Genomic DNA, 19,009 nt, shown 5'->3' with positions numbered 1-19,009 from the left:
GGTTTCTGTGTTACATTGGGAACTTCCAATTAATTTTTTGCCCGCTTTTTAATGTTCTTCATTATCTGGTCTTATACTCTTCAACATTAACTTACCACTCATGCAAAACCCACATTTTGATCAGTCTTTATCTGTGAATGTTGTTTCAGTCCCTTGAGTTTTACCAACACTTAACCTCTGTGACTTTTTACGTATGCAGTACTGAAGGACCAAAAAAATGTTGTCTGGTAAATAAATAATGTTGTTCAAAGCATTCACTTGACAGTCCCACCTCAAACCCTTGATCTTTGTAAGTTTTATGTAAGGATAATTTAAAGACTTATTGCAACTTGAAGATTCCCTATTTTCTTTATGGAATCTTTCTCTGACTGTTTTATGTAAATTCTGTGAAACGTCAAGACTTCTAAAATACTAACTTCAGTTTTGTTCTCTTTTTCCTAAGAAAGAAAATTAATTTCTTCACCAGAATTTTACAACTTGAAATAGAATAGCTTCCTTTAATCTCAGAATCCAAAAAAAAACCAGCTAGGTCCTGAACTCTGGACAACCAGACCACCTAGCTCCATGTGACATTTAAAATCTTCCAAATTTTTCAGGCATAGAGCCAAATCCAAATGGATAAAACCCAGAGCTTCTCCTGAAAATACATACTGCCTTTGAGTACCTCCAGAAGATGACATGTAAGCCCACCTCAGGCTCCTTAGCACCAAATTCAGTCAGGTGAGAACCAGTCAGCAGAAAAGCAGGCAGATGGTTTTGTTTCAGAAGATTGTTTGTTTGCCTATTTTAATTTACCTGAATTCTGGCAGAAACATTCCAGCAAATTCTAGTCTGCTGACCAAATGCTCATCAGCTGGAAGATTACCAAACACAGCAGCTGCATGGCATGCTCTCCTTCACAGCAATGAGGATGCAGCTTAAATGTGGAGTAGGAAAAGCATAAACAGTCCTCTTTAACCTAATAAACTAATTAAAAATTCCTGCTTAATTCTCCTACCTTTCAAAGGCAGAGCTGAGAGGAAGACAAGCTTCATGAGAAACCTGCTCCACTGCTGCCAAAGCTTTGTCTTAAAAGACTCACCTCTGGTCTCAGAACAGCCTTCCTGCAGGCCTGGCACACAGGGCCACTCCGGGAAAAACTCAGGGGAAGCCGGCGGGTTCGATTCTGGCAAGTTGGCTCCTCACATATTAACCAACCCTGAAGAAAGGGAGGACATAGAAAAAAACCCACATTTTTACCATGACTTCAAGTTATAGCTTCTTTTTATGTTACCTAAACAATGAATCATACTCAAGGAAGGAAAAAAATCCCCAATTTCAATGTTCTCTGTGAACGTATAACATGTACAGCTATATACTATAATATGTATGAAGAGGTGAAGGTTCTGTTTTTTTAGGTAACATAATCAATTGTGGGGAACAAAGCTGAAGTCTTCTTCCTTCAAAATCACATATTCTGCACACTGCAGTCATCCCTTCCTTGAAATATATACCAAAACCTCTGCTCTTCTCCACTTCAGACTTAACAGAACTCTGTAGACCAGACAGCAAGACACAGAGACCTACAACTAATCAAATTTTAAAGTGTCATTTCCTTGCTTGCACTTTAGGGGAAAACCAGTTTTAACTTTTAGGTTTTCTGGTAACAGCCAGAAGCTTTCTTTCTTTTCAAAAATGTTTCTGGTTTATTTTACTTTTTTACCTTTTTTTAATAGAAAGCTATTGAGATTTCAACATAAACTGACTCATTTAGGAAAAATTAACAATTTGCTGAGTTAAAACAAAATAAAATCTGAGCCAGCTTGCCCTATGACAGCACAGGGAGACACAGAAAAGGCTTCTCTTAAGAGTACAGAAGAAAGAATGCTTCTGGGATTGGTAAGGATGTACCTTTTGTGACAGGTCCAACCATAGGTTAAACCAATGCCACATCTCATCTCTAAAACCCACCAATAACAGATATCTAAGGAATAGCATAACAGAAAGCACACAGTAGAAATTTTCCAGAAGATTTTCCCAGCTTTTGGAAATGGCTCAAGGACCTCCCGAATCACTCTCTCTACATTCAGTGATGATGGACGCATTACTACCCCCATCCCAATGAATCTGAAGTGCTTTTGAACCAATGTAAACTTTGAGCATCTACAACACCCTGCAGAACAACTACACACTATATGAAAAAGTATCTTATTTTTCTTGAACACATCAAAAAATAATACAAAAAAGAAGATTTTCTTTTTTTAATGCTTTCTAGTTCTTGCATCAGGAGAGACTAGGAATAATCATTCTGCATTCACCTTTTCCATGTCACTTATGATTTTATAGACCTCCATCACATCATCTGCAATCAAACTCTTATCCAAACCACAGTCCTAATTTACTTAGTTGTTCCTTGCATGGAAACCACTCCACATCTTTGTTGCCCTTCTCTGAACCTCTTCCAGGTCATCTCTGACATGAGGGGGTAGGGAGAAATGGGACAAATGGGGAGGGGGGGGGAGGTGAAGACAGTATTGCACACTGTATTCAGCATGACAGATGAACATAATTTACACAGAAACAGGATAGTATTTACCATCTTGTCCTCTGCTCTTTTCTGTCTGCAAGTTTCATTTGCCTAGAGAACTACTAAGTATTTGAGCACTGAGCAGTCATTTCTAGAAAGATACTATTATCCAAGAATTATAATATTATTCTTCACTAATAAGTAAATACACTGTATTCAAAATTAAGATTGGATTTTTAGCATCTGCATCACTTCACATTATTTGGCAGAGGATTTAATCTTCCATTGTTAACTGACAAGTCACCTTGGTATCACAAAGTCTTTCTGCAACTCTTCTCCAACAGTTCCTGCTTTTACCAGCCAGGAGCAGCAACACTGTCAATTTCTGCATTTCAGATTATCAGCTGTCGATTTCTCTGTTGGGAATAGTGACTGTTTATTTCTGTCTATATCCAGAATGTGTTTCTGTTGCTCCTCCAAAGGAGTTTAATCTAATTCCTGGTACTTTGACAGAAATATTACAAATATAACGACAATTCAAAAGTTGCTTGCTTTCCTTCTCACTGGCTCTTTAACAATCTGTCCCAACATTAGGCTCTGGCAATGACTTCTACCTAATTTCCATAGGGGCAACTCAGATTTCCAATTACTATCATGTTTCCTATCCTTCCAGTTTCCACAGCTCAAATCAGAGCAATGCTGTTACTATCACCATCTTGGTGACAAGTCAGTGACAAAAGCCTGCAACTATACACCTTTTCTGGCTTTCATTTTGTGGAGATTCTGGCTTGCTGACAAAGCACATTTATTCATAAGACATGACATGCTTTGTTTCCTCACTGGCATGGCCAAAACTGAATCCATGTTCTACACCTCGGTAATGCAGCATCCTGATTCAATAGGACTACGTCAGTAGCTTAGTTTAAAGATAGGTATTTGAGTTACTTTATCTTGAATGCTTTGGAATTCATGTGGAGGAATATATAAACTTTACTTTCCTGTCTTCCAAAACCTTGTTAAAATGGGTTTTGAAGATGTCCTTGAAAGTTTTTGTTTTGTTTTGTTGCAGTTGTTGGTTTTATTTGTTGTGGTTTTTTTTTTCTTTTTAATGTCTTTCCTATCCTTTACTGGAGTACGCAGAGATTTTTTTTTGGTTTTGCAGCTTCTTCTCTGAACACTTGTGTTCTTTCACATTAAACTGCGACACAGTTTTATCCCTTTCTTCAACTTAAAAATATATTCTTCTACAATTGAATCCTTTCAAAAGTGCTAGAAAGTCTGATTCAGTCTTTGTTTGTTTAAGATGAAACCTCATTTCAAAATTTATTTATTCCAGAGAGCTCTCTTCTTTCACCATTTCTCCAGCCATGTCAGTATTATTCTGCTTGGTGCCAAGCCCATCAAAACACTTCCTGTTGCTCTTTCAGAGTGGCCCGTGTGGACAAACAGGAAAATTTTATGGGCAACTTCATGCCAACAGCAAGGTATATAACACTACCTAACATGTGTGCATGGGTCCGTAATGCAAAATGGAAAGAGTCGACTAAGATAAGCAGCCAGAGTTCATTTCACCAACTATGGATACTTAAAAGCCTGATACCCAGACTAAAAAAAGCATCAAAAAGATCCTAACAGATTTCGGGAAGAGGCAAACCCTGCCCTAGACTCCCTTAATAAAACACAGTTACACCAAAATCAGAGCAAGCTTTTTGGAAAACAGTATGATCAGTGCATCTAATCACTAATGTTTTACTGTTATGTAGATTAACAACGTAAGTCATTAGATATTTAATACTGCACAGTAAGAAAATTTCAAGAATTCAGAAAGCTTCTGTGGACTGAATTTTGGTCACTTGCACAACTGTTGCCCTAGCAGTCCTAGTACCGCTTTCAATGTCACATCCAAATTATTTATGACAAATATTTCACAAGTGACATTAGAAAGATAGGCGCCACCCAACAAGACTAAGTTACTTCATCAGCCAATGCTTCACCATGAAAATTTCTAATTTAGGACCTGACCTGTATCTTCTGGAGTCAGCAGACAGAAATGAGCCTCAAGGGAAAAAGCTAGTCCTTAGCTTTGGTTTTGCAAATGAACCTAAGATTTATTTCTATAAGAGAAAGGTGTTAATCTGTTGCTGCAGTTTTTAAATTACTAAATTTTAATAGACATGGAATAACTTTCTACTGAAAAAAAGTTACTCAGGGATAGCATTGAGATGATCAGGCACTCATGTGAGTACTGAGAATATCATTACAGCCACTGTGAGTGAAAACACAAAAACATTTCTAGAAAGGATAATGAACTGTCACAGATCTTCCATCAAGTTAATTCGCAGAGACAAAATCTGTGCTCTGTGTGGAAAGCTGTTTATGTGATATTTGTTTATTATGTGGCACCTCTACCTTCCTATGAAACATCTGTTAGAAGCCTGACACAAACAGGGCCTTAAAATACGCAGCCAGGCAGGGAGGGGGACGTGTGGAGGGAAAGTGTCCTCAGCCATTCCAAAACTCTCCTGTTTAAAGAGTATAATTGTTTCAGCTGTAACTATGAAAAGATTCTGTATGCAAAAAGAGAACACTCATGACTCAAAACATATTAAATGACTACATTTGAACTTTGTTTTTCTAGTATAATAAAATGTTTCAAAGTATGAAAACTGCCAGATAGTAAGGTACTTAGTTAGGGAATGCAAGTACAACTGAAAAAACAAAGCCTGGAACAGGAACAGCATCCCAGCTTCAGCTGAGCAGAATACTCACAAACAGACAACCGTGAAAATAATGCATGATAAAAGCAACTGTGTTTTCTGCTACCTACTGGCATTTTTGGCTAATAATTAAGAAACAAAGGAGTACACCACTTGCAAGGTATTGCTCCTACTATTTTACAAGGGAATGCATAGATGGTCCACTCAAACTACCACTGAATGCATTTGAAGTTTCTTTATGCAATTGTTTTGGTCTAATGCAGTCACTGTTGAAGACAGCACTGGACTGCTGGTCACAAAATACAGGTGAAAATAACCTGAAAAACCCTGCTTAAACTAAAACCAATAGCTTAGGATAAAAATAAGCGTTCAAATGTAACAGCTTAACTATTATTATACTTGTTTTTCAACTACTAAGAAATAATGATCAAAACATACAACTTTTACTAACAGTACATTTCTCAATAAATCGTATTTAAAATATGGAGATCTGAGTGTTGCCTAAATAAAAAAACCCTAATGTGTTGCATAGATATTAACTAACTAAATATCCCTTCTACTCATATAGAAAACAGTTAATGTCATTTGTATAGACTTCCTACCAGTTATAATTAACATTAAAGAGGTCTTTTCTTCTTTGTCACCTCTCTATTCAGGCCTTATTTGCGTTTGTTTGTACTTACTATCTGTTAATCTCTCTTAACAAATGACAACAGTAACTGTTGCTATTATGCATGGAAATTAAACATGTAGATAATTGTGTGAAGGGAGCTATTTTTGAAAAAAGCAGTATCAGAAACATGTAGCTCTTTATGTCTCTTGTTTTGCTTTGATAATTAAGCCATAGCCTTGACTTGTTTTAAACAAAAAACTTTTCCATGGACATGCATGTTGCAATCAAATTCAATACATGCATTATGTTCCGATTCAATTTGTTCAAGTGCATTACTGCTAACCCTTATTTGATCCATGCTTGTTGTCTTCACTGACCAAACAAAACCAATCCTTTATTTCCCAGCAGCTATCACTGAGTCTGTAAATTAATTTGTAACAGATCAAACAAAATCATATTAGGAAACCTTTGGTTTTGTCCTACTTGGTATCTGCAACACTGTGGGAAACGAAATACAAGTTCATAGGGGATAAAAAACAACTAGCATTTTCAAACATTCTGTCCACAAATGCTTAATTAATTCCAAAATATAAAAATTGCATGCAAAAAAAAAAACCCAAACCAACCCTGAAGCAAATGCACAATATGAAAAAAAAACCCTAAAGAGTACTATGTCCACAAACTGTAGCTAATGGCGAGAAATTTGCAAGTCAAAAGTAATTTTCTTTCTTTGTAAGTCTGTTCTTGAGAATTAGCCTCTTGCATTGTAGTGATCAACAAGCATTATAAATATTACCCCGAAATACAGAGGCAAGAGGTTTTGGAACAGCTTTTCAAACAGAAGTTGCAAGAGTCAACAACATACATTTATCGAGCTTTATCTCAATAGTTTTTACAAATTACAGTTTATAATGTAGCTTGGCTGTCTGCTACAGCGAAGGACTGGATGTGCTTCTCTACATTCCAGTTCTGTATCTGGTTCCTGCCTTCAGACAGTCTGGATGTGGACGGACCATAATGCTTTAAAAGTTCACATGGAATGAAAGAATTCAGTAATAAAAGAAAAAAACTGGAAGCACTGAAAATTATTCAGAGGTCACTCTCAGACACTTAGGGAGTTGAATTTCAAATGTAATTAGTGCTTGCTTCTCTACAATTTTGCTCTCTGTTGAAGACAACCTTAATGTGGATTTTTGAAAATGGGATCTTAGTGAGTGACATCCAATCTCCAGATGGCTGCGATACCTAACCTTCAAAGCACACTGGATCAAAAACCCCAGAGCTTCCCCACTGCAGAACTAAAATTATCACCTTAAATCACCAAATCCTCCAGAAGGGAAGTGTACAAACCAACCTGGACATGCTTTCCTACTGAATCAGCAAAAGCTTGCTGTTCATGTCACTGATCAGCAAGCCAGCTTCTGGACGGCTGAATGACACACAAGACAAATTTTTCTGCTATCATTGTGACTTCCTAAACAAGTCACTCTAACTTCAAAATGACCTTTCCTTTCAGACTACTCAAAAAGCATATGATTTCCAGTAATTCCAACACCAGAGGAATCAAATCCCATTTTCCTGACAATGTCCATTATTATGGATAGAATATAGCATGGCAAATCTGATCAAAGAGGCTTTAAATCCCCTGGAAAGATGAGGTTTCACCACCACTGCATTCCTGGGTAAACTATCAGATCTTCTGATACTTCCCTGCAATATTAAAAGATAGATGATTTTATGAAATATTTTATATGAAGTTTCTTGTGGCACCAACAGACATGACTTATAGCCCTGCAAGTTATCAGTTCCATTTGCAATAACTTCTGTATCACAGGACAGTTCTCCCTGTTCCACCTGTCTGTGTCTTCTGTAAATGTCTGAATATCTGGGGGAGCAGACAGACAAATGTTCCTTAGTACTATACGACATCTCAGGAATAAGAACTTGACCCAAAACCTCTGTTTGCACATTCTTTGGAAAGTGTCCGACTATTAGCGGCAGCTACATCTTTTGAGAATTACATCACAACTTTAAACTTGAAACACCAAAGGTGGTATCAGTATCAACTTCAAGATGAGCTATTGCTGTGAAGTCAAGAAAGTTTCTCTGCTGTGTACCAGAAACCCAATTACGTTTAAATAATTTCAACTGCTAATCTGCTTTTTTGCCTGTTCAGGGCAAAGAAAATACTCTAGTAATAACAATGACTTGATCCAATGCACTTGCACCATCTTGCTGAGATCTCAGTAGCAATGAAAATCCAGATGACAGCGTGAGAACCAGTGTCATGCACTGGAATTTCAGCAGACAACAGACTCAAGTGACACCTACCTGCCACTGCTACAATCCCAAGAAGAAACCCCTCATGTTAGGGATGCTACCTTAAACAGTGAAATAAGATTTCTCATGGGAAACTTCATCCCCTTAGCACAATGTGAAGTCCAGTCTAACTCAGTTTTTTCAGGCAAAATCCTAGTTTTTGATGCAGAAATGTACCTGGTAAAAACCTCCGAAAACCTTTTTTATAAAGAAACAAACTCTACTACTGCCAGACATAAGAAAGGCATATTCATTGTTTGAGTTTCTCAATAATAATAAAAAAATAGCTGTGAAACTATGAAAAGGATGTCATTATATCTTTGTGGGAAATCTAGAGGACCAGCAAAGCCTCTTTAGTAAGTAGGTTCAGACACATTTATATCTCAAAGTAGTATATGGATAAACATCGTTATTGATATACTAGTCATTCCAACCTTCTTTTCCACTTCGCAAAAGACTAACAAAAAATTACTGTAAAAGTTCTTTCCACTTCTTTACTATGTTACTACAAGGAGATCAAATTGTACTAAGTCAGAAGTCCTAACATTAGGTTCAAGACATCACTTACTAGAGAAAAGATATGTTTGATTTTCATCCTAGAATTTCAAAATGTAAAATAATTTAACAATGAAGAGTGTGTGCAAGCTCTCTTGAACTGCCAGGCATAGCTGAAACTTTTAAGTAAAAAGAAATTCTTAAAGCTATCTAACATATTTATACTCGAATCCGAGTATATAGGCTAAAGATTATATTTGAGGATGTTTTAAGGCTTTATACTGCTAAGTGCAACATTTAATCACCTCTCAGTAATAAGTTCCTTGATATTTCACAGACTCTTCAAATAAATTGTTTTATAAAAGGAGCTGGGTCAAGAGCCTATTATTGATGCTGGCTGACTAGAGTTTTTGTCTTTTTATTTGAAGTGGGACAGGTACCATGGTAAACATGCTGCCAAGCTTTTTCTAGCTGAATAGAACGATACTACAGCATAAGCTTAGAACTGTGGAGCACCTTAGGTTTGCATATATTCCTTTATAAATTTATTCTACAGCTCAAATCCTTTACCTAAGGAATGCTTATTCTATGTTGTCTGGCATTTTGTTAGGTGTTGTGTACATTTGGCTTTAAATTTCAAGAAGCAATGCAAATAGTTTTAGTAACCATTATAGTAACAACAACAGAAATGAGTTCCTAAAATTTATATATAAAGCTAACTATAGTGCATTAAGAGACCTGACCATAGATGCAGCGTGGCATACGACTATTCAGATCACAAGTAATGGTAAGGAACTATTTCATCTGCTCACTCTTGGCCATTAAATTCACATTCATTTTTCTTCTTCAATACTGTAGCTAGTTTTTCATCCAGAAAAAAAAACAAGTTACATTTCCAGTATGAGTATTTTTAGAGTCTGATGCTACCTGATCATCCAATTTAGGGAAAAAGTAAACAGGGACCACAGCACTTCACACTCCATTTCATGCTGCCTCACTTCAGTGGAAGTTGAAGATACAATTTCAATTTCTTCTCAAAGCACTTTCTCATTTTCAGAGCTTCTTGAGTTTTGGCCTATATAAATGATCTGAATTCAGCTGTGGGATGGAATGGATAAAAAAACTCTTATAAAGAAAGGAAATTCCTTTCCTGGATGGTTCATTATGCTCCTTTTGAATTCAGCATTATCTAGGCTGATTAATGGATAGATGTCATCCTTCAGGAAAAACACAGAACTGACTGTTAAATGAAAGAATAGTAACAGGGAGATATGAATTGCTTTTAGAAGTGTACTACTTGAAAGCAGTACAGATCCTGGAGATGGCTGGTTATATATCCAATATTATCATCACAGGAACTACATTAATGGATGTTATCATTGAAGCGTCTTAGCAAATAACTTCCTAGTAGAAGGCAAATGACCACTCAATGAGACAGTACTCCTGGTAAAAGAGAAGGATACCCTCTCCAAAATAGTATCTACTGACACCTCCTGTTCCCAGAGACACCCAAGTTTCCCACTGGAAAGCTGCCAGCCCAAACTGACTGAGAGGCAACTGGAGTAAACTGGAACTGCACCTTCAAAGAACCAGACTGTGAAGATCCAAAGCAACTAGACAAACTGTAATTGAGAGCAATGTATCTACGCTAGCTTGCCGTCTTTAAAGAAAGCATGAGAGAGGAAATAAATTCCACCCAAGTTTCTCAGAAGAACACAAACTATCCGTCTATCTTGGAAAAAGCCAGTGATACCAGAATGATAAAAACACTGAGGTGGTTTCCAGGTAGCCATTACAAAAAGTGACGCGCACCTTTTGCACCCAGCTGCTCTGATGTAAAACACCCAAATCCAAATCTAGTTCCCTTTGGATATTATGGAAAATGAACATAAACTTGAGAGTATTTACCCTAAAACAAAATTCTGTCCCATAAGCATACTTTTAAGGACTTCTTTCAATACTCATGTACCTCAAGGTCCTGATGTGAAGTCAGTCACAAAATATGCCTATTTCTAGGCTACTGAAAATAAAAGTTTATAGATTTTCAGGAATGTATTTTGTGATTTGGATACTCCAAAATAATAGAACTTGAATTGCTTCTTAATTCGGAAGTGAAAACTCAGAAGAAAACACACAAGACTGAAAGAAAATTTCTGAGAGTAATATTTGCTAGAGATTACTGGAGTGTTTTTCTGTCATATCATTTTTACTGTTAGAAGTCTCAGGGTGGGGTGGGGAGGAATCAAAGCAGAAGATCATGGGAGAAGCAAGACATGCACCCTATTTCCCCCAGAAAGAACCCAAATGCTTAAGATAACATAAAAAATGCTTTAAACAAAAATTATCGAACAAGACAGAAGTGAAAAATATCTTGTAGGTCAATGTAAGAGTTTTACATATTATTAAAAATTGATTTTTCTTTTTAAGTATGACATCTTTAAGTGTACAGTCACGTGCCATTTCATATGAGTTATTTGAAACTTATTGATCTCATTTGTGCAAAGACCAGGCTCTGACATCAGCCTGCTGAAAGGATAATAGAGCACTCCAAACCCTTATGATAGGTTTGATGCAAACAGTAGCCCTCACTTAAACACATGTAATAGCACCACAAGTGAACAAATTCAACCTTAACAGTTGCAGATTATAAACTACATTATCAAGTATGTTCTGCTTTCTTCAAGTCAAAGCCAATACTTTGGTCTTATCTTCAGCAAAATAAAGTTCTAGGCACCAAAAACATTAAAAAGTAGAGCACAAGTGTTCATAGGTTCACAAAGGGAACCATCAATTACCAACAATGTTATTTTACTTAAGACAATCTGAAAACAGCTAAATGGGATTTCAAACAAGCAAATGGTAGAAGGAATACTTAGTATGACTACATATGAAAAACTACATTGAGAAAAGGATCAGTGAAAGATGTCTTATAAATTTCTGTATGGAGAGTTCAAACCTCTAGAAGGATATTCAAGTCCATTCTGCAAAATATTCTCTCTATCCACATAACTCAAAGCAAACCACATTCTTAGACTGTAATAGGTCACAAGTAAGTACAATACCTTACTTCAGAATAAATTTTGTTTTCTCTGTCAACTGCCAACAAGGCACAAAGAACTCATACAGCCCATCCACGTATTGCTTGTTAAAGAATCTGGCAACATACAAACACTAAGAACTCAAGATTTCTTAAAATACGTGCCTCTACTTTGGTTAGAAAGCTAAAATCACACCCCCCTGCCCCAGCTTCTTCCAGAATCCATCCTCTTCCCTCTCCCCACAAACATTTGTACAGACCTTGAATCTTTCCTCTGTCACAGATTTAACTTACCTTGCAGGAAGTTCAATATGACATTAGGTGTGATGTAGAACATTTTACTCATGTACATGGCAGTAAGTTTTGTCAAGTATACACTTCAAGTTGGTAAAGAGACAAAAAGACTGCTTATGTGAAATGTTTATCTCTGCAATATGGTTATGAAAACTTTAAATACTGAAGAAGTTAATACATTTCTGAAAACTTAACGAATTATAATGCACATATATACATGGATACATAAATTTAGCGGAGCTCAATGGTGTGAAAGGTAATGGCAGAGAAAGTGGTCTCAACGGTCTCATCACCTTAAACTAGAAAAGTTTAAAGCATCACTAAGCAGTGTTTGTTCATTTAAGTTTAATTATTTTCTCCTTGAGAATGGCACTAATGAAACTGAATATCTTTCATGGTTTCGAAGAGCAGTCTGAATGGTTTGTAAACAGGAGTGGGGGCAGACAAGAGAACTGGCTGAGCCAGGGGGTTGCTAGGTGATGCAGAATGTAAACCCACAAACTTGTTCAGGTTTACTTTGCTTTCATGCTGCTCTCACACAAGCTCTCCAAAGTTTTAAGAATTCATTTCCAGGTACCTCTTTAAAAACAGAAAGTAAAATAATTAAAAAAGAAAAAACCTTTAATCCTCTTCACCTCTTACCTCACCCACCCCCAGCAGGAAAAGATAGGAAAAAGGAAAGGAAATTCACAGCATTAAAGCACAGGAAACCCATCAGAGTGTTTTGAATACAATGATGGAAGAGGACATTCCCTCTATATGTTTGCATGCAGTTGTTGAGGACTGGTGATTATGAAGAACTTTTAATCTTTTCAGATTGATTTTTACTTTTGCAAATGTAAATAAAAAATACTTCCGGAGCCTTTAAAGTACTTAAACTAAAACCACAGTCATATTTACTGATGTTTCCACTGCAGATTATAGAAGCTGACTTTTCTGTACAGCCCTGTGTTTCTACCCCATCCTTTTCAGAGCTGTGGTTATGTGGTTTTTATTTTTTTTTCCTCAAGTATCTGATCAGAGATTGTCCAGTAAGAGCACTTTATTAGATCATCAGTCAGAGGGTTTTACAAGCACCAAGAGCTATGGGCTCAAATGCAGCACATCAGTTTTAATAGCCGAAGGTCTAATAGTAAACTGCAGATACTGCTGAGAACTTTCCATGCACTGAACTCTTGAAAAAGCACCATCTCTCAAGCTTAAATGCAGCTGCCTCTTTCAATGCCGCAAATGGGTAAATTTGACAAAAAAGCCACCATTAAGACTACATGAAAGGCTCAAGACAACATCCTTTCAATGCTTTGTACTTCAGTAATCAGATGTACTTACTCACCCCCTCCCCCAAACCCGATCAAGAACTATTTCTGAATGGTAGGAAATAATTCCACTTTGTACATCTTTTAGTTAATCAAGACTTTCTATTCAGCAATTTGACCTTTTGTTCAAAACAGGATTATCAGTTTTTTCGCCAGTTACCAAGGGCGACTCGCATGGTGAACATAATTGCAATAATTTGCAAAACACCATGGCAACCCACATTACAACTAGGTAAATACTGGTCTTTTGTGCTACATTGTTATTTTCAGAGATGCTGAAGTCAAAGAACGAATGACAAATGAACACAAAATTTATATTTGCTTTGTCTCAAAAGAGAAGAAAATTGATAACAAGAATTGGGGGGAAACCGACTACAGCTGTAATTTCTAACTTGATTAATTAGGATGGTAACAGTCCTTAACAGTATATTCAACAAACAGCCCTGACTTAGTCTCTCCACCCACCTCTCTCTCTTTCTTCACTACTACCACTTACCCCCACCCCAGACAAATTTTTTCAGCTAGGAGAACAAACAACTCCATTTTCTCTTTCCTTCAACTTAATGGAATCCTTAATTACAGAATATTGTTCTCCTGCTCTTCATTACACTGAAAACTGAAAGTGAGAGAGAGAAGGGAGGAGGAAGCCAGTGCCAAGCAGACAGGGTAGCTACAGTCATCTTACCCTGCCTGTGCTTTTTTTGTCCATAGCAGACCTAAAGATGAGATGGCATTTTTTGGGTGGGCTTTTTTCTGTTTGTTGGTTTTTTGTTTTTTTTTAAATATTAGCAGCTGTTGTATAGCACGCAATTAAGTAAATTATTTAGTACTCAAGTTCTCTCACTGCCAGCAGTAGTAAGACATGAAAGCTCAAGTCACGATTAAAATCCAAAATCAGAGAGGAAGCAACTGCTTAAAAAGGGAAAAAATTACTTTTAAATTTTCAGATGGGTGGTTTGCAACAGAAGACCTACTGTATCAAAACATTTACCTACAAATAGAATTATACTTAATAAACTAATAATTTTAACTTATTTTCTTTATAATTGTAAGGAACTTATTGTTACAACGTAGGCTTCTATTAAGACTTCAAGGAACCACATTGAAACAAATTACTTCAGGAATATGTTATAAATACAGAGAAATAATTTTGCTCAAGAAAAAAAATCTGCTAAAACCAGTCCAATACATGTTACCAATTGACTTCACAATAAATTTACTATATATTACTGGAGCATGACTTCTGTGCTGAAATATTTATTATGCCATAGTGAACTGACTGAATGGTTGAGAGCCTAATTTTCATGATACCATTAATAAAAACAAGTTATATCTCTATACAGGCCAAATTCTGTCATCAGATGTATGCATATGTGTCCTACAAAACACAATGGCACACTTCAGCAATGGATGTTCACATAAAGAATATATGAAAAATACATTAAGCTGCAAGAAGCATGCAATCAGAAATCAGTGTAATTCTCATTTCAGTTCCCTGTACATACAAATCATGTATGTCAATTTAGAGTTAAAGGACTATATCTGTATTTTAATTCTCGTTAAATTACTGGACTGCCATTAGGATAAAACAGGTTTGCAACATAAACAAGACCACTGCTGCATCCCTATGCGTTGTGAACACCGAGGAGTACATATTAACATGAAAGATATGAAAATAAAGTAGTAAAGGCAACTGGATCTGGCCTCAGGGAGCTGAAATACACTACTGCCTTTGCTCCACAAATCCTCCATATTGCCAGACAAATCACTTCCAGTTTACTGAAAGGACTCACAACAGAATGACGACAGTAACTCACCTCAGGAATCCGTTTTCAGTGAAACTTCAAGGTCTACACTGCTGAAGTTTGAGTAGACTCAACTGTAGTCTGAAAGCTGTGCTTTGGACAGTTACACAATACCACACATTCTGAAAAATCGGGTTCATTCCTCACAAATTTGGCACTCAAACTTATGAACATATTTATGAACAAATTCGATGTTCATTCCCCTATACCTCATTTCTCTGAGAAATAACCAGTTTGTCACTTTGCTCTATACAGCTCTTGTAATGATGTTCTTTAAGAGCCACTCCATCCTACAAGTGAAGTGTGCCACAGAAAACTCCATGAGAAAAATAAACAATTCTAAGCAAAGCTTCAAAGAGTGCACTTGGTAAGGTAAAGGACATCCACTAAGCAATGGACAGAAACTGCTGCTCATCTCATGAGTGCTCATCTAATGAATGCTGTCCAACCTACAGGCTGCAATGCACTGGAAAAAAAGACAGAATGGGATAACACCATACATATATGACCAGGATTAAACTTAAGTGAGTAGTAGTCATTCTACAATAATGCAACTTTCCCATGTCCAACTCTGCAGTAACAGGATGACTCTTCTATTTTTAAATAAATAAATAAATAGATAATCCATATTTCTGCCCATTCTTCCTCAAAATAGGGTTTAAAAGACTACAGAGATTTTGCTGTTTGAAATAACCCTTTTTTGTTGTTTGAGTAACCCTTAAGAACAGCAAATTTCTACCTTCTCTGCAAGCCACACATTTTGCCCTGTATCTGTCTATAGCAGAGGTAGGTGAAGACTTAGGAATTTTCTTGTACTTTTTTTAATTAAAGCAACCACACTCAAAATTTCTTGCTTTTCTCATCCAAATTTCCACAGGCAATCTTCATCTATGCCTGCCTCCTCATGCTATTTCAAGTCTACCTGCCCATCCAGAGGTTTAGCCAGCAGATACCCCATTTGAACATTCTAATTCAGCCAATTCAGCTCAATTCAGCTTCTTTGCTTTTAGCTTCCTCTACATCCATTCATGTGCACGTCCACTCTCCTATGCCAGTTCTGGTCTCTTTACTCATCTAATCTCAATTCTTGCAATCACACTCGGAGGGGGGTTTTGTGCTTCGGTGGTTTTTTTTTTAAATCTGTACCATACTTTATTCTGAGACAAACATTGTACCCTACTTAACTCCACCTTAAATGACACTATTTTCTTCCTTCTGCTGTTACTTAATTAAGCTAAGCATCAAGAAAGACCCTCAAAAGTCTCAAAAAACCTTTTGGTAAGTGTTCTGAGACAATCAGACTTCATCCTCAGCCTCCCCTCAGCTACGCATACATTCCTGTAACTACTTTCAATACCTGCCCAAACCTCTTTCCTGCAGTCCTCTTAGGTTCCTCTCAAACTTTCCCTTAGATCTGAGTATTCTTTGAGAAAAGAGAGCTCTTGTTCTGCCTCCCTCTGGCCTTAATTTTCCTTTCCCATTTCAGTTTCCAGATCTGCATAGATCTTCACTTCAGCAACAGCTGGTACCCAATGCCATATCAATATCCATGTTACAAACGTGTTTTGAGGGAAAAATCTCCATACATGGCACACTGTATGACCAGATATTGTTAACAAGAGAGGTCAGAGGGAGGTGGAATTTTGAGAGTGTTTATAGCCTTTTCTCTTATTTTTTCAAGGGCTTATAAATTGAGCATATCTGTGACTTGCCATGAAGAACAGAAAGTACTCAACAATCTAGGCTGACCTGTTAGATCTCAAGCACCCAAGTGGCGCCAGAAAGGAAAAACAGCACCTCAGAAGAGCCGCTGTGGGTTAGTTTAAGGTAGACACAACATGTTTTCTCTGATCTTGAAAAAGTGCTAATCCATGTTAGATTAAAATTTCAGCTAGAACTCAGCTTTAGACAGATCTGGCATACAAAATGGAGAGCTACACATCTAAAATGTGGGAATGTTTTAAAGCTTTAAATCTTAAGTTTTCCCAACTGTAATCCTTGATAAACATTTTTTCTTACTAGCCTCAAAGCAGTATTCAATAGATTAGAAGGACAAGTGTTCAGAGAAAACAACAACCTAAAGGGTTTTGTTTTGTTTTTCGAAGTAATAGCAGCCATGTTAGCAGCAGCAAAGAAAATACTAAGAACCAAATCAGTGCAATCCTTTGGCTGCTGTTCTTGACAAGCCTCAAACTGAAAGGTCTCTGATACACAGACACTCCCCTCTCCTCTCCTCTCCTCTCTTCCCCGCCCCCTCCATCTGGGTATATAAATATAATTTATATAGGCTCATATATAGAGAAATATAGTATAAATATATATAGGTATTACTATGTAAATCATAGATTATTAAAAATATTTGCAAGTGGACTTATGCGAAGCTAGTCGGTGCTCCTTTATCACAGAAGTGGACATGACCATCTGGAACTGGCTGCATGACTACTTGGGATGAATACGGCCACATTAAGAGTAGGAAAAAGGGCTGCATAGAACTGATCTGTCTGCATCCACGATGGTCTTCCTTAGATAGGCTGTAGAACCTCCCTGAACAACCGACCTAACATCAAGGTTGGACTTGTTTTGAGTGGAATGGTTGGGCCAGAAGACATCCTAAACAATTCTAGACACCAACTAAAGTAACCAAATGGGCCTTAAGCAATTGATGATCCTGTGTAAGCATTATAAAACCAAACCAAACCAAACCAAAAAGCTAACAGAAATACAGGCCTGTCATAAACTCGTTGAACTAAAAAAATCTATGAATGGGGAAGCCTGTTTTCTGTTGTTTATACACTGGTGACAGACACAGCAAGTGAAATAAACAGGACATTTCTACTGCAGAGAAATGTTTGGTTTTTTTTTAACCTAACACTAAAAGTTATTTAGCAAATCACATTCAGGAAGAACAAACCGCATATAAACAGCAGGTAAAGTATGGTCCTTCAAATACACTATCCTTCGTTTTTTAAAATGTTACCTGATGCTGAGGCCTGCAAGACCTTCACAGTCAACTGCTCAATACTGTAATTCGTCTGGCCCAAGAGAGCTTTCCAACTGCATCCTTAGAAGTGCAGAACAGGCTACCTGTTACTTCCTGTCTGCTAGGAAAGGTTTTTCTGCTGTGGTGTTGCTCTGAATTTGTGGTAGGCATACCTGTTGTCCCAAGTCTCTAGAACCAGTATTTTCTAAAATCTAGAGAGAATACTTAATAAAAAAACATATACATCTGAAACAAATTCTGAATTTTGTTACATCATGTAAAGAAAAATTAAATTACTGGATTAGAAGATTGCAACTACTGAACAACCAGTATTATAGCCTGATTATATTTCATACGGGTAAAAGAACTGTTCCAATCAACTTGAAAGTCCTTTTTCTTAACATAAAGAAAATTACAAGCAAATTTTAACTTGGTAGAATATATAAACCACATGTGTAAGAAACAAGAGACTGAAAGCAGAATGCTGCTGGCATAAATCAAAAGTTTTATGAAGTAAAACACTAATAAGAACAATTAAGACAGCTATTAACTAAGAATATAGAATTGAGTCTATAATGTGATGAAAACAAAATAATTCATATCACAAAAAAAAACGCCAATAAGCACAGTAACAGTGTAGCAGCAAAATAAAGACACAAAACTATCTTTTGGTTTATTAGCAATGAAATACTTAACAGTCCTTCAAAATTCAGCATATGCATAAAATAAATGCTTGAACTTTGTAGTCCTATTAGAGCTAAGAAGATCCATTACTTGCTGGACTTCCCAATGCTTGAAGCTACCTCAAGAGGCTGAGACCCATGTATCTAACAAAATGCTAATTTCTTTTGAAATAGTTATACAAGTACACCTTAATGATCCATATAACTATTTGTATGCACCAATCTAACACTAACTTGAGAAAAA

At 36.7% G+C, this 19,009-nt stretch overlaps 1 protein-coding gene across 2 annotated transcripts in view; it reads right to left on the bottom strand.

The window, feature by feature from the left end:
* The window catches only part of POLA1 (DNA polymerase alpha 1, catalytic subunit), a 204,010-nt gene that overhangs the window by 62,289 nt on the left and 122,712 nt on the right, over positions 1-19,009 (bottom strand). For both annotated transcript variants that reach the window (XM_062608043.1, XM_062608044.1), the window contains exon 35: positions 1,082-1,198. In XM_062608043.1, coding sequence (XP_062464027.1) covers positions 1,082-1,198 — 117 coding nt within the window. The remainder of the gene's footprint in view (positions 1-1,081; positions 1,199-19,009) is intronic.

The sequence above is a fragment of the Pezoporus occidentalis genome, unplaced genomic scaffold (genome assembly GCF_034315485.1).
Source record: "Pezoporus occidentalis ecotype Australia unplaced genomic scaffold, CSIRO_AGI_Poc_V1 ctg129, whole genome shotgun sequence".
In the NCBI taxonomy this organism is placed as follows: Eukaryota; Metazoa; Chordata; class Aves; order Psittaciformes; family Psittacidae; genus Pezoporus; species Pezoporus occidentalis.
Note: the sequence above shows the minus strand (reverse complement) of the source record. Positions and strands in the feature narration are given on the sequence as shown.